Source organism: Pezoporus occidentalis, unplaced genomic scaffold (genome assembly GCF_034315485.1).
Source record: "Pezoporus occidentalis ecotype Australia unplaced genomic scaffold, CSIRO_AGI_Poc_V1 ctg50, whole genome shotgun sequence".
Classification (NCBI taxonomy): domain Eukaryota; kingdom Metazoa; phylum Chordata; class Aves; order Psittaciformes; family Psittacidae; genus Pezoporus; species Pezoporus occidentalis.
Window position 1 is genome coordinate 2,096,399 of NW_026915836.1, and position 23,981 is coordinate 2,120,379.

The 23,981-nt window shown below is 42.4% G+C and overlaps 1 protein-coding gene across 1 annotated transcript; it reads right to left on the reverse strand.

The window, feature by feature from the left end:
* Positions 1-9,602: 9,602 nt before the first annotated feature.
* CALM2 (calmodulin 2) lies at positions 9,603-22,794 on the reverse strand. Its single transcript, XM_062637026.1, has 6 exons — positions 22,658-22,794; positions 18,117-18,147; positions 12,990-13,133; positions 12,809-12,915; positions 11,932-12,067; positions 9,603-10,500 (listed from the first exon to the last, which is right to left on the reverse strand). The coding sequence occupies exons 1-6, from the start codon at positions 22,658-22,660 to the stop codon at positions 10,472-10,474; spliced, it is 450 nt and encodes a 149-aa protein (XP_062493010.1). The 5' UTR covers positions 22,661-22,794; the 3' UTR covers positions 9,603-10,471.
* Between the last annotated feature and the right edge of the window lie 1,187 nt (positions 22,795-23,981).

The following is a 23,981-nucleotide window of genomic DNA, read 5'->3' on the forward strand; positions in this document are numbered from 1 at the left end:
CATGACCAGATGTGTCACCTTTCTTCCAACAGCAGCCTCGTTGCCATTAAAAAGACAATTCCTGCAACACAGTTCTTCACAAACTGCTTACAAGCTGGTGTGCTACAGAGGCCACAGGCAGAGGAATAAATGGTCATGAGGGTAACAGGGACTCAGGCATTGGTTTAGATGAAGTTACTGTTGATTGTTGGTGCGGTAATAGATGAGCACATTGTGCCTTTCTGCAATAGAGAGTTCCTACCTCCATATAATACTCACTGTGAAGTAAAAAAAAGATAAAATAGTGCCTCAACAGCTTCAGTGCAAAGTCTATAGGTTTAGCTTTGATTTTGCTTCACCTGCAGTTTGAAGTAAGGAGCAATAAGCAATAGATAAGGACTGCAGCAATAAAGCACCTGAGCAGAGCACACATTTTGTTCTGCTAGCTTTGCCGTGGAAGGGAGGAGCCTCCAAGACAAGACCATCAGCCAACAGCTGGGGTCCTTAAGGCAGCACAGAGATTCACTGGATCCCATTTTCCAGTATCTCTAGTCTATCAGCATGAGTCTGCTCAAGTGAGGCAGCCCCTCATCACCCCAGCTGAGCTGGTATCCAGAGGGCTAAGCTGATTTGAAGTACTTCACATGTGCTCAGGCCATACATCCAGCTCCTGCACCACAAAAACACGGGGCAATTTATGTGCGTTTTGCATTTCAGATGGCCATGCATATTTTATTAGTGGAAATACTCATTTGCATGGTACTTACTGGAATGAAGTACATTTTTGAGGACCTCCTGATAGCAGAACAAAACAAACTGCTTGGACATTGAGACAGAAGAAATTATGGTGAGTTTAGGCACTGCGGGCACTGTTTCTGGGTTGGGTTTTTACTTCAATAGTTTCTATCAGTTTTCACTTCAAAAATAGCTGGTTTTCATTATGAATGCCCTCAGGCAGCGTAACTGAGTTTACTGTGAAATGGAGGACCTGCTTACATGACTGAGCACAAACAAGCCAGAGTGGGTTATTTCTTCCTCAAACTGGCTGGATTTTAGGCAGCTCTAGCCTGAAAGATCTGTCACCACAACGGTATCTACTAGGACTGTGTGTCTGCATAAGCAGACAGCCTTTTTTCTTCCCAGACACTCTAGTGTAAATACAGCTGAGTTCATGCTTGACTTTCAGCACAGGCTTCAGCATCTTACTGACGTTAATCACACACTTAAATGCTTTATTAAATGGGGATGGAACTAAGCATATCCATAAAAATGCGTTGTATCGGGACCTACCCCCCAGATGGTCAAGATACCAAGGGCTTGATCCAGATACCACTGAAATTAATAGGAGATTTCAGTGGCCTTTGGTTGAAGCATATAAATGGCAGTCACAGGTGTGCTTCAATGTTGGGATACATAAATCAGTTTTCTATCATGTAATTTTCATCTCATTTACTTACATGCAAACCTGGGAGCTGAAAGAGCTGCTATAGCGTTAATATCCTGGAAGGAAAAGTCAGCACAGACAGGAGGATGAGAGGACCTTCAAGCTGCTGATTCTTCTCGTACTCCCACACCACAGAGAACAGTATGGTGGAACTGAAGGTAGAACCTGACTCACAAGTATGGCACATTGTTTTGCACAGGTATCGTTCAAGGTTCTGATCGCGTCTAAGCACAGCTCCCCATCAACCTGAGGCTTCAACTCTTTTCCGCAGTGAATAATCTCACAGAAATGCTCTGAATAGTGGAGGATGTTCAGGGAAAAATAGGATAAAAAAATACATTTTCAAGGAAAAAAAAAAAGATATAGGTGGCAAAATCCAAAAACCTCTTCAGTAAGTTAATTTGAGCTTGGGATTGTCATACTTGTTTCTGCAGGGTAGCTTGACTGAATGGTTTAAAGTTCATGTGCCACTTTTCATCCCACATCACTGAGGTTCCTGTGCTAAAGAGCAAGTCTGGAACAGGGCTTCCTGGCTAGGATGTGCTTTGGGGGCAGAGAAGATGGGCCCTCCCCATGAGTGAATTATCATATACATGTATCACGAGCAGTATTAAGCATCTAAACTAGAGCTGTTTTCTGCCTGGCAACAGGTTTACATGGGCTATATTCAAGGTTCTCTGTAGGTGCCCTGAACAGGTTTCTAAGCTTCCCTGAAGAGATAAAAACCTCTGTTCAAGAGGTGCAAAGCTTTGTTGCTGGGTACCTATCATACTACACAGTCTCCTGTTCCCCATGTTATCTCAAGCCCAGAGATTCAGGACAAAAGTACTGCACAACAGGGTACAGAGAAGACAACTTTTGAGCAGAGAAGAGTAGCTCTGTTAGCAAGATGAAGTTACGTGCAAGTTCATATTGGGATTGCTTGCATCCACAAAGGGGAGACTGGTGGTAAGAACTAAGGAAATGGGATGAGTATGTAAAAATGTGGATCTTGGACTACACAAATCAAATTTTGCCTGAGGGGAATAAAAAAAAAAAAATATATATATATTTTGTACATGAAAAGTGTGAAAACACAGAAGCAAAATATTCTGAGGAACATATTTTAACGCTCAGGCGAAGTAGACAATACGGGTCATGTATTACCTACAGAACAGCGATCCCTAGAGCCTTCACCCACTTACATTCTGAAAGCAAGTTGCAGCTATTGTTTCTCTCTCCTACGTATTCAAGAAACACTTACCTTGTCTTCAAAGCATCAGGCGCTGGTACTTCTTCATGGTGCTTTAATCATGTTATTTCTCCTATCAAATCTACAGAAGCAGGAAGAAAGTATATAGAAGCACTTGGTAGCAAGATGCTGACTTTTGGGTTAGATAGATGCTCTCCCTTCTCCTTTAAAACTGTGGGTGGGCTTCACTCAGCTGAGCCAGGTTTCTCGAGGAAGATCTCACACTACCTAACTACCTCGTATTAGCACTGGCTGCTTAGGGATGCAAGTTGATTTCCTTGTGCAGTTTATTGTCTGCAGGCATATTGGAAGCGTAAACTCTCATTTCAATTTGCCCGTATTTTAGTTACAAGTTAAGAAAGCACAAACCAGTATTTCACCAGTGAAATTACTAGAAATTGGAAAGGAGAGATTCTGATGAATGTTACTGAAATAGCTGATCCACCCAGTGCTAAGGACATGTTTACAAGCTAAGAGAAACCTCTTGTCTGGAAAGGCTCCAGAGCATTCCCCAGAGGTACACTAGCAGTGAAATTTTGCCCTTCAGCATGATTGGCAAGGTAGGGTCTCTGCTTCTCCCCTTTGAGGAAACAAAGGGCAGCTGAAGTGGCAGATACCATTTATACAACTCCTTTCATCCTACTGTGCCAACATTGAACGGATATAACTATCAGCACTTTTGGTGAAAGCATCCTACTTTTGGCTAGGTGCTTGGGTGAGGGCTGAAGAAACAAACACACATTTGAATACTGGATGCACTTTCCCCATGCTTCTGATATAAAATGTAATTGCATCAGATGTTCTCTGAAAACCACCAGTTTGCTTAAGACTATTTAGCAAGTTACCTCAATAGCAGCGTGCCTACACTTCACAGATTGCAAGGAGGTGCTTTTCTCTCGGATGCAGATGAGGAATAAGGTTTTGGGATTGATGTAGATGCTTCCAATCTGCTTCACAAGCAAATGACTGTTTTTTACCTTTTTAACTGCTAACCTGGCAGGCAGACTTTAGATAGAAGCAGCCAAGAAAGCAAGGACCGTGAATATGAAACCTTCTGCCCCCATATAATCTCCCCTGATTTCATTGCTTTCATAGTGAAGGTTACTCTCTAATAAAACAAGTATTTTATACCTCTTTTCAGTAGCCAAAGAGAATTTATCAGAACCATAGCAATAAAACCCACCCTCAAATCCAATTTATGCCAGATAAATGATGAAACTACAGCACAGCAGTTCGAGCCATTCTGCAAGGGACCTCCAGCTTGGATCACGTGGAGATCTCTTCAGGGCACGAGATATGTCTCCCTAGCTAATGCTTCCTTAGGGAAGGTTAAAACAGGCAAATTTAAGGGAAAGAAACAGCTGCCAGAAGTAAATGAGATTTTTTGGTAGCATTTCTTCCAAAACCCAGTAAAGAACCACAGGATTTTAAAAGGTTTTAGGGAAGCCACTGCCTGCAGAAATCCAGATAGGATGCTACAATGGAATGGAAATACTGGCAGAGAGGCTGCCTGTTTAACCTGGGCATCACAGCCCATTTCAGAAAATGAAGAGAACTTGTCCCCCTGGTAGAATAACAGATGATTAAAACAGGAAGAATTGCTCAAAGTGCTCGTTTGCTCTTGTTTTCAGGTGATTTTGCAAACTTGCCTGCCAACATACCTGGTGGGATGGCTTCCTCACAGGGAAAGGCAATAGAAGACAATCCCCTAAGCGCTGTCTTGGCAGCCTTTTCAATGTAATGTGAATAAATAAATGCCAATATTAATTGCATGGAAAAACGCCTCTTATTCTCAGAGTTAAAAACAGAATTAAATCCATCTTAATTCTACCAACTTAAGAAAAAAAGAAAAACATCATCTAACATTACACTGCTTTGTGAATCAACTCCAAATTACTGGAAGTTTTCACACATTCTAATCCATTAAGCAGCTTTACTTCTAAGCATATTCAAGGCCTTTTGAGTCAATGTAAAGACTACACTGACCACAGACCTTTAGAGTAGACCTTCAATTATGGTTTTCCTGTTCAATGTGCATGATTTGGCAGCAACAAAAGAGCAATTATACTTTAGACACAGGGAGCATCAGAAGTCTTTCGAAGGCTTTCAAAGTTTAGTTAATATTAGAAAGACAGTGGATATTTAGAATAACATGTTTATGGTAGTCAGATGCTTTAGAATACTTCAGAAAGAGAGGGATCTGAGAAACCCCACAGCCTGCCTGGTGTTACTAATCACTTAATGCTTCACAATTAATAACAGATTGGGGGCAGGGCAAGAGACAAATCTTTTCTTGCTTTTTGTTTCAATATCTGTTATCATAGCTATGTGAAAGAACTCATTTAGTTGGGTTTAAGAAACGAATAAATTCAAAAGCTCTCACTCCAGAAACAAACAGCTTTTCTACAATCCTGCCAACGTAGAAAGCTCAAAGAAATTCCTTCCCTCAAGGACCATTCTGACTGCCAGAAAGCCTTTCAAGAAGGTACCCCAGGACCAGGGACATACTGCTGCAATGATACATGCAGCAACTGATCTGAACTTATCAGACCCAGAAGGAAGAGGAATATGAGTCAGTTTGCCTTGTCATGAAAGGAGCCAGCCAGCAGCACAAGATGGTGGCTATCTCAGTGGCTACAAGAGGGGTGGCTGAGGGAGAGCCACTATCCTTGGCTGATCAAGGTGTCCATTACTACTAATGGAAGTACTGGTTTATCAATAAGGAAGTTTAACTTCCGAGCACATACATGCCTGCCTAAAGGTCTTATCTGCAAAGTTAGAATTATGCAGTTGGAACAATCTGAATATCCTAGCTGTGGAGGGGCACTAGAAACGTATCAGCGAACTCAAGACACCATTTGAGACCAACCTGAAGAAGCAAGGCAGGAATTCCAGGAACAGTGTCAGGCTTTGTCTTGCTTCAATTATTGGATGCTTACATCAAACTCACCTTTTCCTCCCACATTATTCTCCTGATTTTTATTCTTTCATCCTCTTTCTCCTGTCCCTTTTCTTTCCTGGGGGGTTGGAACTGGATGATCCTTAAAGCCCCTTCCAGCCCAAACCATTCTCAGATTCTGATACACAAAGCATCCAGTAAAATGCAGAGGCATTCTTCCATAGCCTACTGAAACTTTGCATAGTGTTCTGAAGCGTAGGAATTACTGCACTGTATCATCCAACCAGAGTTTTGCAGTGAATATGCCCCATCTTTAAGCTGTTCCCATTAAGTGACCTGCATCTTTTGATGAATCTCACCTTAAGGTATTCCAGTTGGACTAAATCTGTCCGCAATTTCTGAAACAGTACTCAGGACTCAAGTTTAGAGACACTGAAATAAATGCCATCTTCTCCATACGTCATATTAAAAAAAAGCCATAGGAAGTATTTTCCTAAGGAGCAGCTAGGTATGAATTTCAAGTAGTGCCACTTGGCATCAGACCTGCTCTTAGGGACACCAGAAAATTAGAGGTCCCCATCCCCACCCCAATATTTACTTTTTTCTTTGTAAATGCAGTGTAAGCTCCTTAAAAAAAATGGATTTTTAGGTATGAATACACAGATACCAGACTCAGTTCTTCAAAACCAGAGTAAACAGATACCTGACAAACTGTGACTGTTCTTAGAGAGGAAGAACACTTTGCAAAATCAGACACTGGAGTGGATGCAGTGTGAGAACAGTTAAGCCTGTGTAGGTAGGTGTAAGTAGGGAAAAAGGTGACTGAAGAAATGCCGATATAAAAATACACTTACTCCAACAAGCTCCCAAATCAGTTCCCTCTGTCCGAATGAAGAATCTATCTCCTTTTCAAAGTTAAGCGTAGATTGGTTATGCAGTAACCAAGTTTTTCAGTGTTGTCCCTTTTGGCTGAACATGACCTATTTTTATAGTTGGACCAGAAAACCTCAGTGTATTCATATACACAGTCATCTCAAATACCTACTTTTCTCACTTGGACTTGTGGGGGGGAATATGGCTTTTCAAGATGTATTTTTACAGACGTTCTTTGCTAAACTATTTTTAACTGAAAAGTCTATCTCTCAACAGACTGGCTCTGAATTAAACTTTCTTCAGTATCCACTACAACATGAAGACTTCAGTGGAAGACTGGCTTTAAATTCAGTGGACCAAGGAGAATTTTGGAAGCCTCCCTAGTGTTTTCACCCACCCCCACTGGAAATGGCCAGCAATGACAATCCTGAACTGTGGAAGCTTCCCTTACCTACACAACAGTAACAGTTCAACACAGCTTCTCTCTTAACTGGACTGTTTCTGTCCAAGAAACACAGTATAGTCATATAATAAATGATATAAATAAAAATACAGCCATTTTGCTGCTTATTGTCCAGGATGTTACCAAACAGTGCCTGAAAGGGGCCACCCAGCTACTATTCCTCATCCAGTGATACATTTCCCCACCAAAATTCCACAGTTACAAGTGATTAGGGAAGTAGTATTTTCAGGACAGCTCACAGCCTTGAGGTACACAGCATCTTCTATAATCCTGCTTGGTGACATCCAACACTAGTAGGTCAAGTTAAGAGACATCCTTTAAAATTGATGAGGCTCAATGTAGACTTGCATATCTTCCTTCACTGGGAAGGACCACCACATGAAAACAGGGTTGCACCATGGCACACGTAGAAGCTGGCAGGGATGCTTTCACTTCACAGATCAGTTAGGTCAGAAGGGACCTCTTGAGATCACTTAGTCCAACTCCCTACCCAAGCAGGGCCATCTAAAGCTACTTGCCCAGCACGTCCTCAGCCAGGTTCTGGATCTGCATAGGCTCCACAACCTGTGTTTGAACACCTTCCTTTCCTTCTGTACAAACAGATCATCTTTCTAATGCGCCCACTGCCTCATCCTGCCAGTGGGCACCACTGAGATGAATCTAGCTGTCTTCATTCCCTCCCATCAGGGTTTTGTACACATTGACAGGATCTTCCCCTAAGCCTATAAATTAAGATAACAGCAATCTTCAGGCACATTTCCCACCTTATCCCCAATTTTAGAACAGCACCACCAGGTGTTTTACTGCAATGTTGTACTACTTGCTCTTACTATTACCATATAGAATAAGCACCTCCACCATATTTAACAGGCACAATGAGGGATTGTATCTTAGCAAGCTACCAGAAGCTCTAACTTACAGTTATAAAGTACTCCTACATACTTAGAATGACCCAAGAACTACCTATTTCAGAATAGCAAAAGCACTTGCAAGTGACCTCAGTCAAAAGGTTCAAGTTTAGTGACTGGTGTCATGAACTTCCACACCGCTTCACCGACTGTACCTCAGGAGACATTCTTCCACCAGCAGAAAGTACTGGAAGTACTGGAATGATACTAAAAAGTTACCATTCTGCAGTTAAACATTATGTAAACAAAGTTACAAGATTTCAGCATCAACCTAGACATCAGGCATTTCATTTAATTAACAGCATCAGACACACTAAACAAAACCAGCAGCTTTTCCTGTGACTTAGACACTCTCATCAGTGAGCAGCTAAAACGCAGTAAATAAAGGTGGCCTTGCCACCCATTCTTCATTCATTCCTTTTATGAAAGGGAATTATCTCAGCCAAGGCAGTCTTCCATAGTGGAGAAGACCTTTCTGCACTAGTCAGATGCTTCCACATGCACGCTGAGTTGGAGCAGAAGACTCTGGGTGTATGTGCAATTCCCAGCCTACTGAAACTCGAGGCACAAGATTGGTAAATACAAATTCTTGTCTGTGTTACTTACCTCTAAAAATGAGACTTCCAATGCTCCTGCAATTCAGGATTTCACATGGTTCTTCTGATGGTTCTACAAAATTCTCATTCTGTGCCAGTTTAAGCACCTATGTTTCATCCACTAGCTCCTAGGCCACAGGATGAAGACTGGACAGCAAATGTTTGTCTGGTCACTCATTTTGTAGAAGGCAGACCCTAACTGCTAGAACATTTAGACTGTGTAAGCTTCCTGAATCAGAGTGCCAGTGCACAAGCAACAATTCTAAGGAATTCTGATCCCAGCAATTCAAACATGACTTTGAGATTTATGACTACAAGCATTTGATCAAGTGTTTCTGAATCCAGGTTCATCAGCTGTTCTAGTTTTACATCTTCACTGTAATGATAAATATCTCAGATTATTAAAACAGTTTTAAAGCATTAGGTAACTGCTCTGTTGGGACCAGTGAGTGTGACCAGATGCAGGGGCCAACACTTAAAGGCAACCAGAATCCCCAGACAAGATAACCATATAGCTGCCTATGTAACACCAGTCAGCTCTTGTCAGGACTAGAAGCAAGGGGCACAAACAGCCCCTGGCATTCTTCTGAGTCTTGGATTTGTCCTTGGTTAAAACCAGGCTTGTTTGCCACTTAAAAAGAAACTAAACCTTGACAAAAATCAGTGCTAGAAGCACAGTCATGCACATTAGCTACCAGTAAGAAAATGTCTTCCTTCTGTACTTTGAAGTGACTGCATCCTGAATGGCAACTCGGACACGAGTTTCAGTAAAGTCCAGGTGTGAGACTAAGTTACCCCCATGTAGCAGCTGACATGGAATAAACTCCAAAATAATTAAAAGAAAGCAAACAGGTTTAGTTGTCTGAACAAGGAATTTTAATTTTAGGTCAACTATTGAACTAGGTCAACATCCAGTTCACAATGTCTACAGATAGTGGGCATAGCCAGTCACTACGGTAAGTTTATTGAAGCACCGAGCTCCACACAAGACTGTAAAATACATTTTAAACTACTAGTAAGAAAGCTTCTTCAAGTCAACAATACTATTAAGGGCCAGAGTTTAAGGACTAAGTTTTCACCTTCCAAGCTATTTTAAGACAGCCAATCATTTGCATAAGCAAACCAAACTGCTACATACTGAAACACAGAGCAGCAACGGTATTGAACAATTCCTGTAAATAATTCAAGGATACATTGAAACAGTATGGGTAAATTGTAATTTTTTTATTGGAAAACAAATATACAACTTGGAATGGATTTGAGGCAAATCGTGCCAGAAGCAGATTTTTTAAAATAAGTGGCTAAACAAAGTTTAAAAAGCATAGTAACAAGAGGAGAAAATGTTTTCTGGTACAGGACCAGCAGTACAAAAAAAACTTGTGTACGAGTACCTGGATAAATCACCCGTTTTGCATTAGTGCAACTTAAGTTTCATATTGTTGACTGTCAATCGTCCACAATGTTAAGACTCCACATTTCAACAACATGTTACAGGTATGGCCACAAACAAGTTACTGTGAAGCAAGCCAGGAGAATGATTTTTACAGTGCATTAGCCACATGTATATATACTAGTCACATGGTTTTATCCTGCAGTTAGCTGCAAGAGTCCTTATCCTCCATCACAGAAAGCGGAATAAGCTCCTTTATATACTGGAGAAATAGAACCAGCATGTCACTTTAACTAAGGAATTGCTAATGCATGGTAAACCCTAGCTTACTTTATGTAACTTGTAACACTAGTCATACCTACATCTCCTAAAGAAAGCTACTTTTTTTAAAAACAGGTAACCCAGATGTTCCCTCAGTTAACCAACTCCATCTAACTTCAGATGTGCAGAAGGGCTTAAATATCCAGAGTAAGCCACATGCAACATTTGTTACTTAGATCAATTTTCCAAAAATCAGAACAATGACAGTAAGATAAAGGAGAAAAACATGGAGGAATGGCCTTCTAATTACTATACATGCATATTCTTTTGACAGTAAGGGAAAAACCTTTTACAGATAAGTTACAAACAGAGAAAAGGCAAATAAACAATTTTGTACAAGAAATTTAACACATTCTGTACAACGTCTTCACTTCGCTGTCATCATTTGTACAAACTCTGCAAAAGGAAAGAATTGCATGAGTTATTCAAAGAAAAATCTGAACTGCAAGATCTGAGAAGTGACCTGCCTTACTAGTGCTAACATTTTCAATACTACACTTCTGGTTATATTCAAAAGAGCATCTTCAAGACAGTACCCTTTATCCACCAATCACATCTTAAACTCCTCCTAGTCTTAATGGCAAAATGCCTCTACTTTTATCAAAAAGAGCTGGTCCCTCAGCAAACTGGAGAACTGCCTTACTTCCAAAAAATGAAACTTCACAGGGTCCTCCTGCCCACTGACATACAGACAAGGACATGATACCCAAGAATGACTAAGATCAGTAGAAATTGTGCTGAAGCGTCCATCAGTTAAGTAGGTGTACAACCAAGACACTGCAGAGGTTTCTATTTTTTTTGTTTTTCAAAGCAGAAGAGCACAAGTGTTCCTATCTCACCTGGCCAGCTTTAAGCAACTGAATCACTGTTTATTCACAGCAAAACGAAAGTTAGATCCCACAAAATAGGATTTTTCACTCATCTTGCTGAACTATAATTTTAGGTACAATAACAAAAAGAAACCGGGAATCTATGAGGAGTTAACTGGTTGCTGAAGTTTCAAAAGAGCAATTGGAAAGAAGAGGGATGTCTGCCCTCTCTAGTACCAGCCTCTGAACAGTCTATCTGCAAGTACGGTTATGAGGCAGTAGCCTTGCTCATAAAAAATGCCTTTCACTTGCAGATGAGTGCTCATCCTGAGGCCACAACCAGAAAAGGCCTTTAAAGGAAACCACACCTACCCCTCAGGAACAGTAAATGTATTGCCTGAAAACACCCCAGGTCCTTTCTGTAAGATGTTCAGAAAGTTAAAAATGAAACCAAGCCTAGTCCTTCTGAGCTGCAAGTAATTGTCTAACAGAACTCCTCCTGCTTGCATGACTTCATTCAAGTTTCAATACCAGGAAGAAAGGAGGAAATGAAAATAAGCAAATGCTGCACCCAATTTGTGTGAAATCATTTAGTAAGTCTTCTGGGTATTTTAGGAGCCTTCCCCCTTGAACTGGAAATTTTAAGAGAATTAATGAAAAATGAGTGACTTCCTACATTCAGATCAATGCTCATTAGTGAACAAAACAGTACATGAACATCTCAGCTAGCTTCCTTATTCTAATGGTCATTAGACATCATTAGATTTAGAAAGTTATTTCTTACACAGCTGAATAGTTATTTTTTGCCTTTGGCACAAAGGTATTAATGCACTCAAGGTTAAAGCTATTTAGAGGTACAAAGTGTACAAACTAAAAGACATTAGCTTAAAGGAACACTAAGCGTTGAGAAGATCTCATCTGAACATTGCCCTGTTTAAATTTGGTTTGGCTATCAACATCAACACAATCACTGGCATGGAAAGTGCTACGCAAAAAGAATATGTTAACAACTCCTTACCTTCATAGTTTACTTGACCATCACCATCAATGTCTGCTTCCCTAATCATTTCATCAACTTCTTCATCTGTTAGCTTCTCTCCAAGATTTGTCATCACATGACGGAGTTCTGCAGCACTAATGTAACCATTGCCATCCTGGGAGGAGAAAAGGAAGACTGGAATAGACTTGCCTATGGCCTAGTGACTTAACTGTAGGTTAAGAGTATTGTAGAGCAAGTTGGACATTAAGGAGTTAACACAGCTTTAGACACTAGCACCTGCACAAAGCGAACAGAAGCTGTAAGCATACCTTTGGTATTTTTCAGGATCTTAAGTCTTAAAAAGACATTTTAAAAATAACTTATCCAACACATTTTACTCTGGCTGTCCTATCCAAGGCATGTATAGATCACTGACAAAGCAATCAGCATCTTCTGAAGCCTTTTTAGGTGACAGATGCCTATTCAGTCATGTGACTGACTGGTTCCAGCACCATTTCTTACAACACAGGCTGCTCATTCACCTGATTGATGGCAGACAGCACAAAGCCACAAGGCCTTCAGAAACCACTTTTAGGCATAACATCCTAGCTGGGACACTAGATATCCAAGTGTTGATATTATGAAAGAGAACCATTTTAAGAATATTTAAACAATTTCACTGCAATTCTTGTAAAAGTATTTTAGTATCAGCAAGTGACTGTGTGATAGTACCATTCACTATCACGATGACTCCTTTGATGCTCAGGTGACCAGAGTAGACTTGAACTTCAGGGTTTTTAGGTAACCTAGAGGGTTCTAGATCACAGGATTGAAGATACCTCTCAATTCAGTGAGGAAGCTCCTTAGAAGTCACTGAAGCTTCATTAACAAATATTTAAGGTAAATGTTTTAGTACCTTGTCAAACACACGGAACGCTTCTCTAATTTCTTCTTCACTATCTGTATCCTTCATTTTTCTTGCCATCATTGTCAGAAACTCTGGAAAGTCAATTGTGCCATTGCCTGCAAGACAGTTACTTTGTTAATAAAAACAAGTTTTAGACATTTTACTGCATTAGTTATTAGTAAAACCTTACCATCAGCATCTACTTCATTGATCATATCCTGTAGCTCTGCTTCTGTGGGGTTCTGACCAAGCGATCTCATCACTGTCCCCAACTCCTTTGTAGTTATAGTGCCATCACCATCCTTGTCAAATAGTGAAAAAGCTTCTTTGAATTCTGTACAACAAAAAAAAGGAGTTAACCCCTTCAGCTTTGAAAGGTTAGGTTTATTTAACCATGTAAGAATCCACTACTGCTCGCTGTTGTAAATTACAGAACTTGATGTCATTCTCTTCAGAAAAATCTCAGTATACTGCTCAGTCCAGTTTAATTGTAATGCCAATATGGAAGCACCAGCATCTGGAAAACATCCTGCCAATCTAATCAACCAAATTTTGACCCAAGTAAGATGGAAGTTCATCTGTTTCACAAGCACTCAGATGCATCTCAAACAAGGATCCCTAATACAAAGCTGAAAGGAATAGCTATCTACAACTAGAATGATCCACATCCTTGGTAGGAACTGTTTGTCTCACAAGGAAACATGAGATTACTTTGAGAAAGCTGAAAAGCGGTACTTAAAATACAACTGCTACAGGTGACTAATACTTCTATTACTAATAAAGATAAATCAATGGGAAAAGCTATAATCACTAACTAAACCCAAATTCTCATTATAACTCAGTTCTGCTGGGCTTGAAACCTGAACAACATATACTACATGAAGCTGTAGGACCTGCACCATAGGTATTAACATTTGGCCATAGCTAGCTGCAAAGAAACTTCCTCCAGCCTTCTCTCTCAATGAACTTCTGCAGTTTTTCAGCTTCCTTATGTACACAACTCCAGGCAGTTGATCAAGGAGGAAAGCCACTGGCATCTTAGTTTCTGAAAGGCTGCTTAGAAAATTACATCAGTGCTACTGTACGCTGAAACAGCCTTCACGGAACTAGTAAAAAAAAAAGGTTGTTAACACTGCTTAACTGCATTTCCATGCTACCTCTTAACCCTCTATAATAGCTGTACTGTAGCCAGCAATATTAATACAAGCATAACATGTTTAATTGTCCAGTCCAAAAATGGGAGTTGGTTTTAATCCATGCCATCTGTTTGTCTTTGGCCACAGACCTTAAACTTGCTCACTGGACTGTAATAGCTCATATAAAAGTTAAACATGAAAAACATAGCTGTTCTCTTGTATAGTTCAGATCCTTTTACAGCTTTCAAGTTATCTGAGATCATGCCCTGAAGAACATATTAGCTCAAGGGTGCTCCTGCATCAAAAACACTCTCAAGAATTAGTTTTTAGAATTTCCAAGCAGCCAGCTTTCCAGATGGTGGGCTTCCCAGACCAGGATTAGTCACAGTTAAAGCTGTGTTTTCACATGAACTACATGAAGTCCTACTTCATCCATTTCATACTCCGAAACACTCGAGGTGAGTACAAGCTGGCAAGTGTTAAAAACACAACTACAAAAATAGGCTTTTTATAGTTCATGAATGCAGTTATAATACCAGAGCCATGGTTGAGTCCCATCCAGGAAAAAAACACTCTTCTACATCTAACAGCCTGAAGTGTTCCAAAAGCCAACTCCCACTGTTTAGCACATAAGAATCAGAGCAAGGCTACCACGGGACCAGATTAAATAGTTTCAAGCCAGTATTGTATAACCACGAAGCAGAAACAGGCTTACCCGAACAGGCAGCTATAACCTGTGCCTACAGTAGCATCCAAACAGTCTTTGGAATCAGTTCCAGTTAGCTCAGGCAACAAATAGGTTTACCAGGAGTAAAGCTTTACACCAAGGAAGAAAAGGCTTTTAGGTCAAGCCTAGTAGAGAAGTTTGTAGTCTATCACAGAAGAAGGACCTCACAAGGGGAGCACTGAGTCTTTATTGAGAGTCAGATACTAAAGTGCAATTCTAAATGTTCAGCTGTTAACCACTTCATCCTACTTGAAGATCAACTGTCACTAGAACAAAGCCTTCACAGTATTGCAATGACCCTGCTGAGAAAAAGTAGCAATTTTTATGCAAAATCAGAAGACTTGCTTTCTACAAGATGGGCAGCGATGTATCCTGAACATCTGAGGTGAATCACTCAAAGGACAACTCTTCACCTTTTACTCGAAGATGCATTAGGCTGAGAAATAACCATAAAGGCAATAAAGCAAGTCAAAGATCAACAGCATACTCCTGTTTGAAATGCTGAATTGAGTTCCGAACACAATTAGAATACCTCTTCAACTACATCTAGGAATCACCTTCAGTAATCAGAACAAAGGAGTCACAACCTATAGAGTTTAGACTATGACAACCTAGCATAGCTTTGGAGGATTTACAGCAATGGCCAGTGAAGGCAGCTATGAAACACTGACGCTTAGTGAGCAACTCGGTTCTGGCTTCTGAAACATAAGATTATAAGTCACACCTCCCACACCTAAACATCTTATCACTCCATGCAGCATTTAAAGCAAATCCTCCCTGTATTCAACACTCCTCCATAGCAAGCTGCAAATGAAAATTCTCTTGTATCCTAGATAAGGCTAACCTGCCAGAAACCCAAGGGCAGTGCTGGCAGAAAACACTCATCTTCAGGCCAGCCTACAAAGCTTCAGCCTTCCGAGAACTGCACTGCACTGAGAAAAGACTACTTCTAGGCTCCACAAAAGAAAGGCTGGTCCAACAGAATGTGACCTCTAACACCCTAGCTCAAAATGTTCTATTTAACAATAGCTTCTGAGGCATGCCTGTACCACATCACCTTTCCAGATGAAGTGGCGGTCTTCAGTGACCTAATATGTTCATTGAACCAGAACTACCATTCCCACCCTCATACAGTTTAGCCAGCTATGTCTGGAACTTTTATAGGAGAATGTCAATTGTTTTCTTCACAGCTACCAGGAGCTCAACACTTGAACATGACTATTTCTACTATGAAATAAATTCTAAGTCACTCTTGTGGTTAGATTCCCAATTGAGAACCACAACACACTAAGACAGAACAAACACCACACACAGGCCTACTTGTTCAGTGCCCATTTAGACCTTTGAGACCTAGGGGAAGGAGTATAGCTCACTGGACCAGCTGCTCTGGGACAAAGCATCTTTGAAGTCACACCCCCACAACTACCCACATCACGTGGTTCTGACCTGTATAGCTTTTTTAATACAACACTTAACCAAAGGGATACCCATTTGACTTGGCAACTCTTAACTCTTACTGGATGAAATGCAGCCAGCATTGACACTAGACTTTCAAAACCAGTCTTTCATATGAACAAGACCTGGGAAGTCTTTCATCCCTAGCTATATAAAGGCAAGGACCTTCTGTCCTATATAACCAATGAATTCCAAAGGATATAAGAACAACTGAAATCTTAAACAGCTGTAATTATGGTCTTCAGAGGTAGTTTTAAGCATAGAAACAGCTGCTTTTATAACTTTGGCCTATTATTTAAGAAAAGAAGTATTGTCTCTACCTTGTAGCACCCACCTTTAACTCAAAAGCTACATATCTTCAGCTTAGTTGAAATGGAATGGTAAGGGGGCTCAAGCTTATAAAAATCACAGTCTCTGTAAAACACAATCTGTATCTATGATTGTTTTCCCATACAAGACACTGGCCTTCAACAGCTGAACTAAGTAGACTGCTTGGACACCTGCAACCAAACCCTTCCTAAGCAGTACTCAGAGTGGTTCTCCAACAGACCAGTTTATGTCTTCGTATCAGAGGTTTATGGTTTACCTGATGACTCATTTGCTTCATGAAATACTACAGTCAAACTGAAAGTGGCAGGCCATTTTGCACTGGATACAAAGTTATACTCTTTTCACACAGATGAAACCCCTCTATTCCAGTATGACAAGCCTATTAATACTCACTTTTGGCTCTGAAAAATGTACCATCATTACTGAATAGCTAACATTTGCACTAATCCCAAGGTGGTGTTAATAAGCTTCCTGTTTATATTCCATAATCAGCTACATCAACTAATAAAGCACCTACAGTTACAAACTGAAACAATGAACCATTACGGAAGACATAGCAGTGACAGTTGATAAAGCCTGCCCCAACTAAACTGATCACAAACCCCTTAAAATATGTAGGCCACTTCCACACTCGCACAAAATAATCTACAGTTGAACTAGATTTGGCTTGTGTTTACTCATAAGACAATACCATGGCAACAAGTAAATAGACTAAGGACTTTCCACAAAACCATAATTAGTCTCCTATGAATTAAAGCAAGCTTGTGAAGTCTGAAAGCTAAAGAATGTTCTTACACTTCAAATTTGGCAATTATGTTGAAAACAAACTAGCTCATTATGACACTTCTGTTTAATACCGTGTCTTCAAGAGTTACACCACAGTTAAATAACACTACCTCTTAGAGGCTGTTATTTGTATGCGTGACCTAGTACTATTAGATTAGCAAAACCCTAACACCCTCTAAAATCTTTTCACATGACAGTTATGCACACCAAGACTTTCTAGTATTAACACTACACACTTGTCAGGTCAAAAACCCTGAAGTTTTTTAATGTCCATGGCAAGGCCTAATTCTGCATTACCAGCTTTAAGTCACATCAATTATTAGAGCTGAGATCAGTCTTCAGAGAGCAGTGACAGATACTAGCTTGTGCAGCCTGCATGAGTAGGAGACAACAATCAAATTTTAGCCACTAGCAGATAGTTGTCAGTGCACATACATAAATGACTGTTAAGGGGAAAATACTAAGACACAAGATATGCATATTTATTCAAGCATTTCAAATCAAGTGCCAGGCCATTAGAACAGTGCACAGAACACTTGTACCCAAGCACACAGTGAAGTTCCAAATATGGAGTATCAAGAAGCCAGCCCCTGCTGTCATCAAAACCAGTCACACTGGAACATGCCTGACACAGGAGACTGCAAAGTGAATTATTTTTGCCTTCTGCTAGAAGAGCACTCCAGATTACAAGTCTTCACCAGAGACTCCTCCCCACCCCTTTCAGTTTCCAGTAGATAGGCCTTTAAAACTTGAGACAAATGGAAATATTCCACAATAGTTCCTCAGTTCCTAAGAAAGCTAAATATCTTGTGTAACACAGTCACTGGATTAAGAGATGTGCCAGGTCAAGCAGGAGTAGCAACACAGCATATAAAAACCTCACCTGCAATCTGCTCTTCTGTCAGTTGATCAGCCTGCAAGGAAAGAGAATATCATTATAGTTGTAGCAAAAGTTCAAGGCAAAATAAGGCACAGAATTCTGAATATGGTAGCTGCTCTTCAGCACTTATCTGTAGCATTCTGAAATAGCTCTAACAAGCACAGCTCAAAAGTCACGCTTGCTTGCCAAGCAAGAACAGGCAGCCTGCCCTCATTTCCTGACCCTGCAGTATCTCATACACTCAAATAATAGATTAACATGTGTACCAAGCAACACTAGCAAAAACTCAAGGCACCATGCCCCTCTATACAAGTTTTAAACTCAGTAACGCAGCAGCCTAGTGGTAGTTGTACTTTGGCAAACCTCATTTTTAGACCAAAAGCATTCAGCATTAAGTAATGTGAGAGTAACCCCTAAATCCCAAATTCAAGGCTGACTATTCTCTTCTGCTCAGTTAAAATGCCATAATTAGAAAGATGTACTCTTCTCTAAAATTAAATCATCCCTTGATTAACATGAAGCTTCATGTCCAAGACCTGATCATTAAAAAAAAAACCAACAATCTATAATCAGTATTAGCAGCTTAAGCCCAAACTGGTAATTTCAATGCATTTGTCATATGGATGTCTAGACTTTTCTTCAGAGCATTGTCTACTGACTGAAGTAGCATCAGGTAGTTTACAGGATCACTAGAGAAAGCTTCAGTGGTGCAAGACATGCAATTGCTTTATCAGTTAATTAACCCTTTGTTTCATCACTGAAAAGTTTTAAATCAACTGGATTTGACAGCAATAAGAAAAACACCACAAAACCAAAAACAACCCTTAGTCTTCGAGGCCAAACTCAAGATGGGCTTCACTCTTAAAAGAGAACACAAGTGTTTGAGAACTGTTGAAGTACTTTCCCTAGGCTTTCAAGATAGCAGATTCATCAAATTCTGGATAGCTTCAGTTCAGCTGCAGTAACCAGGCCATAGATATTCTTCAAGGAAGCTCCTTGAGCTCATTATCCCATAGCACTCCATGGAAGAGTCAAAACCAACCACTTTAAAAAAATACAGAAAATATACACTTACTGCCAAAGTGCAACACCACTTTTTTTAGTTTTATTCCTGTTGTGATCACTTCAAGAAGCACCTTTTTAGGATTACTTCAATACTGACAGCTAGTAAGGTTTTCAGTTATTAGCTGTGCCCACCAAGGTCTCTATACACATTAGCTATCTTCCAATGAAATAATTCAGAAAATGTATATACACCACCTGGTTTTTTTTTTTTACAATTTGAATTACATTTCCATATTGTGTAGCAACTTAGACATTACCAGCTCCTGGTTATTCTTCCTGCAATAGAAGTGACCCAAGCTGCTCAAGAAACCATGTAAGAGCTAAACTATTCTTGCACAGTACCACACATGCAGTACAGCAACAGCCCAAGGTAAAGGCTATGATCAGGGGGTTCTCAGACTGTTCGTGGCTCACCTGAGCATCAAGACCACAGTACTGAGTAATTTTTTAAAAAAGCAGCCAGTGGATATTTGCAGCTACAGACTCCACCTGTCCCGATTTCAGTAGCTGTAGAAAGTATTCCCACACATGTTCAATACTGGTTTAAAAAGCAAAACAAAAAAAACACCCTGAGATAGTCTAGGGCAGTAGCAACAGTGCTGAGAACATCACCAACTCAACATTAGTCTGAGATGGAAGCATTCTGCTGGGCACTTAACATAAGCCTAGGAGATTTTTTGCTCATCTGGAGTGTATCATTAGCACAGACTCACTCATACCTTTGCATGTTATTTACATTTTTATTGCTTGAGTGAAGAGAATGATGTGCTACATTTCTGTAGGCTATTTATATCCACAGAAAGCTGTAGATCAGATTTAAGTAGCAAGAACCGAGTTTACTTAGGTCAATACTTATGAGTTACCAAGTTGAGTCACATACTGTTTTATATAGAGACACGACATTAAGCAATGTTTAAGATATTAGGTGTTCCTGAACTCTTCCTCTCTAACTTCCAGCAACTTAAAACATCCTATAGCCACTAACCATAAATTTGGTTAAGCTTAGTCAGTACCTTTAAAGAGGTACAGAGCTTGAGAACACACTGCTTATTAGAAGCCACAGGTATAGGGCAGTTGAAAGATAAGCTAGGAGGTGGGGCAAGGCTGAACAAACACCATCTGTACTCTAGAGTGCTAGGCTCTGCAGGGACTGCTGCGCAACAGCAGTAAAAGGCGGAGCCAGTAAGGCTGCCAGATCGCTCCCTCCTATGCCACTCAGGTGGAGGGCTATCAGCCCAGATCCATGCTACTGGGGACTCCTAGAGTTCTGGAGTTCTTCGTCCTGAGCTTAAGCTAAACACTCATGCATCACACATGTGGCAATATGCACAACTCCAGCGATGCAACCAACTTCAGAAACTAACAGATCATAATAGGAACCTGCCCTATGCTGGAGTTTTGACATGCCCCTTACTACAGTCAAGATCCACCTGAAAACCTCCTCTGGTGAAGGCAGGAAACCCATCACAGCTTTGACACGGCATTCTCCAATTCATATTGCGGCACTTTCATTTTCACTGCAGTGGCTCCCATCCCCCCACCCCCGGATTGTGTTGAGGGCCTGACAAAGAATCTTAGCCTGCTAGGAAAGAAGGGGAGCTGTTGTGCTGCAGCAGTTTCAGTGGCACATGCAGCCTCTAGAGGTAGTGTTCCATTACAGTCGTAGCTGCTATGCTGTAATCAGTTTGGAAGATCCTCAAGAGAGCTGACTAACACTGCCTGATAGAGAGCTATCAGCACATCACAGAACAGACAACACTGTCTCCTTCCACAACATGGCATTTCAGTACATTTCACAGGTGTTTGGTCTGAATGGAGAGTTCTATTCTTCAAAGATTAATTTAAGAATGAGGACTAAATAGACTATCATATAAGGGCTAAAATAGTAGGTTAGCTTATTCTGGGAGCAAATAATCCTGCTTTATCTAGCATGTGCGGTATTGGACAACATTATTCACAGGTTTAGCCAGTCTGGTCTGTTCGGATAACTATAACCACAGTCAAAGTGTCACTGTGCCTCCTGGACACACCCATCTTTTATATAGACCTTGCTTGAAGATACACCATTTTTGGTTCTGTACAGACGATGATTACATGCAGTAAGAGGCTTTTGTTGCTAGATTCAGTTTTTTTTTCTTTACAGACTGTGTGCTGTACAGGTTTACAATTCAAGCAAAAGAACAGATTCAGGATTCTGTTCACCTAACTTATTTGCCCAGAGAGAGCACTTAAAGATACACTTAATTTCTAAGCGCCCATCGTTCACATTACACACAGCAAGCTGCCAGTGATCTGATTCTTTTAAAGCATACATACATTCCCATGTAATGAATGAAAAGGCAATTCCACTCAACTGCATCTTCTCTTAATGCAGAGATTAAGCAATTGGTCACTGGTGTTGCTTTTGCGACAGAACTGTTCCTTTTTGTACGTGTTTCAGCATCCACATGTTTTAATTAAAAAAACTCGCTAAACTCATATCCATTAAACCGAATTTGAAACAACTCTCCAATTCCACAAAACACATTTTATTTCGACACTTCATTAAAATCCTAAACAAACGTATTGCTAGGAAAAACTGTGCTTGACCAAGAAAATGTCCACCGCAATGCCCAAAACGGGAAGCCAAAGCTGTTAAAAAAAAACCACCATAATTCCTTGTTCAACAGAGCCACCGACAGCAAGGCGTTATCATGAAATCGGCAGGAGAAAGCGGCTCCAACGTGAGCTGACAACAGGTCTAGCAAGGAGGGAGATGGTGCAGTGAGGCAGCCTGCCCCTCATCATCATGCTGCTCAGAAGCTGCAGGGCTCCGCATTGCATTATTACCAGGCGCAACACACCTCGCTAGCGAGCCAGACATCTTAGGCGCTCGCAGCAGCCGTTGCCGCGCCGCTGGCTCCCCAGCCCCATTCAGCCGCACACGCCGGCTTTCCAGGGGAGGGAAAGGTGGGGGGGGGGGAGAGGAAGCGATAAGAAAGCGGAGCTGGTGCCATCGTGGCAGGCTTCTTCCCCCCTCGCGGATCTCCTCCCAGGAGGAACCGTTATCTGCCGCTCCCCCCCGCCCCCCAACCGACACACGCCCCGACAAAGCGTCATGGCGCTCGGACCGAGTGGCAGTTTGAATTTTGAATCCGCACCAACGCCCCTGCCTCGGCGGGAAAGGGACCCGGGCGGTATCCGGCCACCATCACCACCACCACTACCGCTTCTTCCAACGCACACGGCGCCTCCGAGCGGGACCCTCCGCCCCAGCCCGCTCGCACTGCAGGGCTGCGCCCAATGGCCGCAGCGACAGACGCCTTCACCCCTACCCCCCCCCATTATACAGGCAACCTCGCCCCACACCGACCAAACCACTTACCCCTCTCCTCCCCCCCACCCTTCAGCCACAAGCACTCGCATCCCCCTGCCCCACACACCAAACTCCGGACCAGCACCCGCAAAGCCCTGCCGCGCTCCCATGCCTAGGGACTCACCATGGTGGCCCGGCCTGGCTGTGGGGTGTGGTGGAAGCTAACGGCTGCACGGGGCTCACGAGCTACCAGCCCGCTCAACGGCTCGCCTCACACTGAGCGCTGCCTGCCCGCCAGCAGTGCCTCATAAACCTCCTCACAGCCCGCCCGGATCGCTCCGCGCCGCTCCCTCCCCCCTCCTCTTTTCCTCTGCGGGGAACAGAGCTGAGAAAGAAGTTCCGGCTGTTCGCGCTCATCTGGGCACGACACCCCCCCTCCCCCCGTACCCCGAGCGCATCCCCTTTCTGCCCCCAAACCCCCAGGCCCAGCGCAGGAAGGGGCAAGGTAAGGGAAAGGGAGGGACTGCGCTTGTAGAATGGAGAGGGCGTGGGGGGGATGCGCCGGGGTGGGGGTGGGAGATTGTCAGGCTGAGGAACTATTTTCCAGGCGGAAGAGGATCTTAGAAAAAAATACCGATGAGTGCAGAGCCTCCAGAAGGAGGGCGCTGATTGGTGGATTCGTACCTGCAATGCGTCACTTGGACATGCACAGTCTGCGCTGCGAAGCGGTTACCCTTCCCCCCGCCCGCAGTGCGTGAGGCCCGGCCCGGCCCGGCCCGGCCCGCTCCGCTCCGCTCCGCTCCCGGCAGCGGCAGCCACCGGGTGTGCCGGGCAGGCAGGGCGCCGGGGGCCGCCGCAGAGCGCTTGTGGAGGGAGAGGGGGAGCAGGGCGGCCTCCCCCCCTCCATCAGTCTCCTTCTTCCATGACCTCCTTCCGCAGCCGCCCTGGGTGCGTTCGGTGCTCCCCGCGGCGCCCCTGAGAACCACCGCCGAGAGCGCGCTGGCAGAAGGCTGCGCTCCGGCAAAGCCTCACCCGCAGGGTTACAAACGAGGCCCGCTCCGCATCCAGCGCGGGCCCGGAGCGCTCCCACTTGGAGCCGCAGGCCGGAGATGCGTCGTTGTTGGTAGCATTGTTTGGTAGAACGGGTCCTCTGTGGGGAGCCACGCACAGGCTGGGCTTGTGCCCGGGGACGGATGGACAGTGGCTCTGAGCCGAAATCACGTTTGCCCGAATGCATCTTACCAGGGGTTTCTCCAAAACGGAGTTGGGCAAATGGCTCCAGGCAACATTTCCAAACTTGCAGATGTATTTTCCAAGGCATATAGTGTGCTGAAAACCAACAGATAATTGAGCAAAGAGCTGTGATGTTGTTGAGTTCAGTGAAAGCAGGCCTACCCGTCCTGTCCAAAACCCACAATGCTTACTTTGGGACTGTAAATACGTTATTAAACCTGGGGACAGGTCTGAGTTTTATGGCCCAAGTTGCACTACAAATTACCTGTAAGGTT

Coding starts and splice junctions, on each gene's coding strand:
- CALM2 (XM_062637026.1), bottom strand. Junction 13,134..18,116: donor GACAGAAGAGCAGATTGCAG/GTGAGGTTTTTA, acceptor TTTGTTGTACAG/AATTCAAAGAAGCTTTTTCA. Junction 10,501..11,931: donor TGGTCAAGTAAACTATGAAG/GTAAGGAGTTGT, acceptor TTCCTTTTGCAG/AGTTTGTACAAATGATGACA.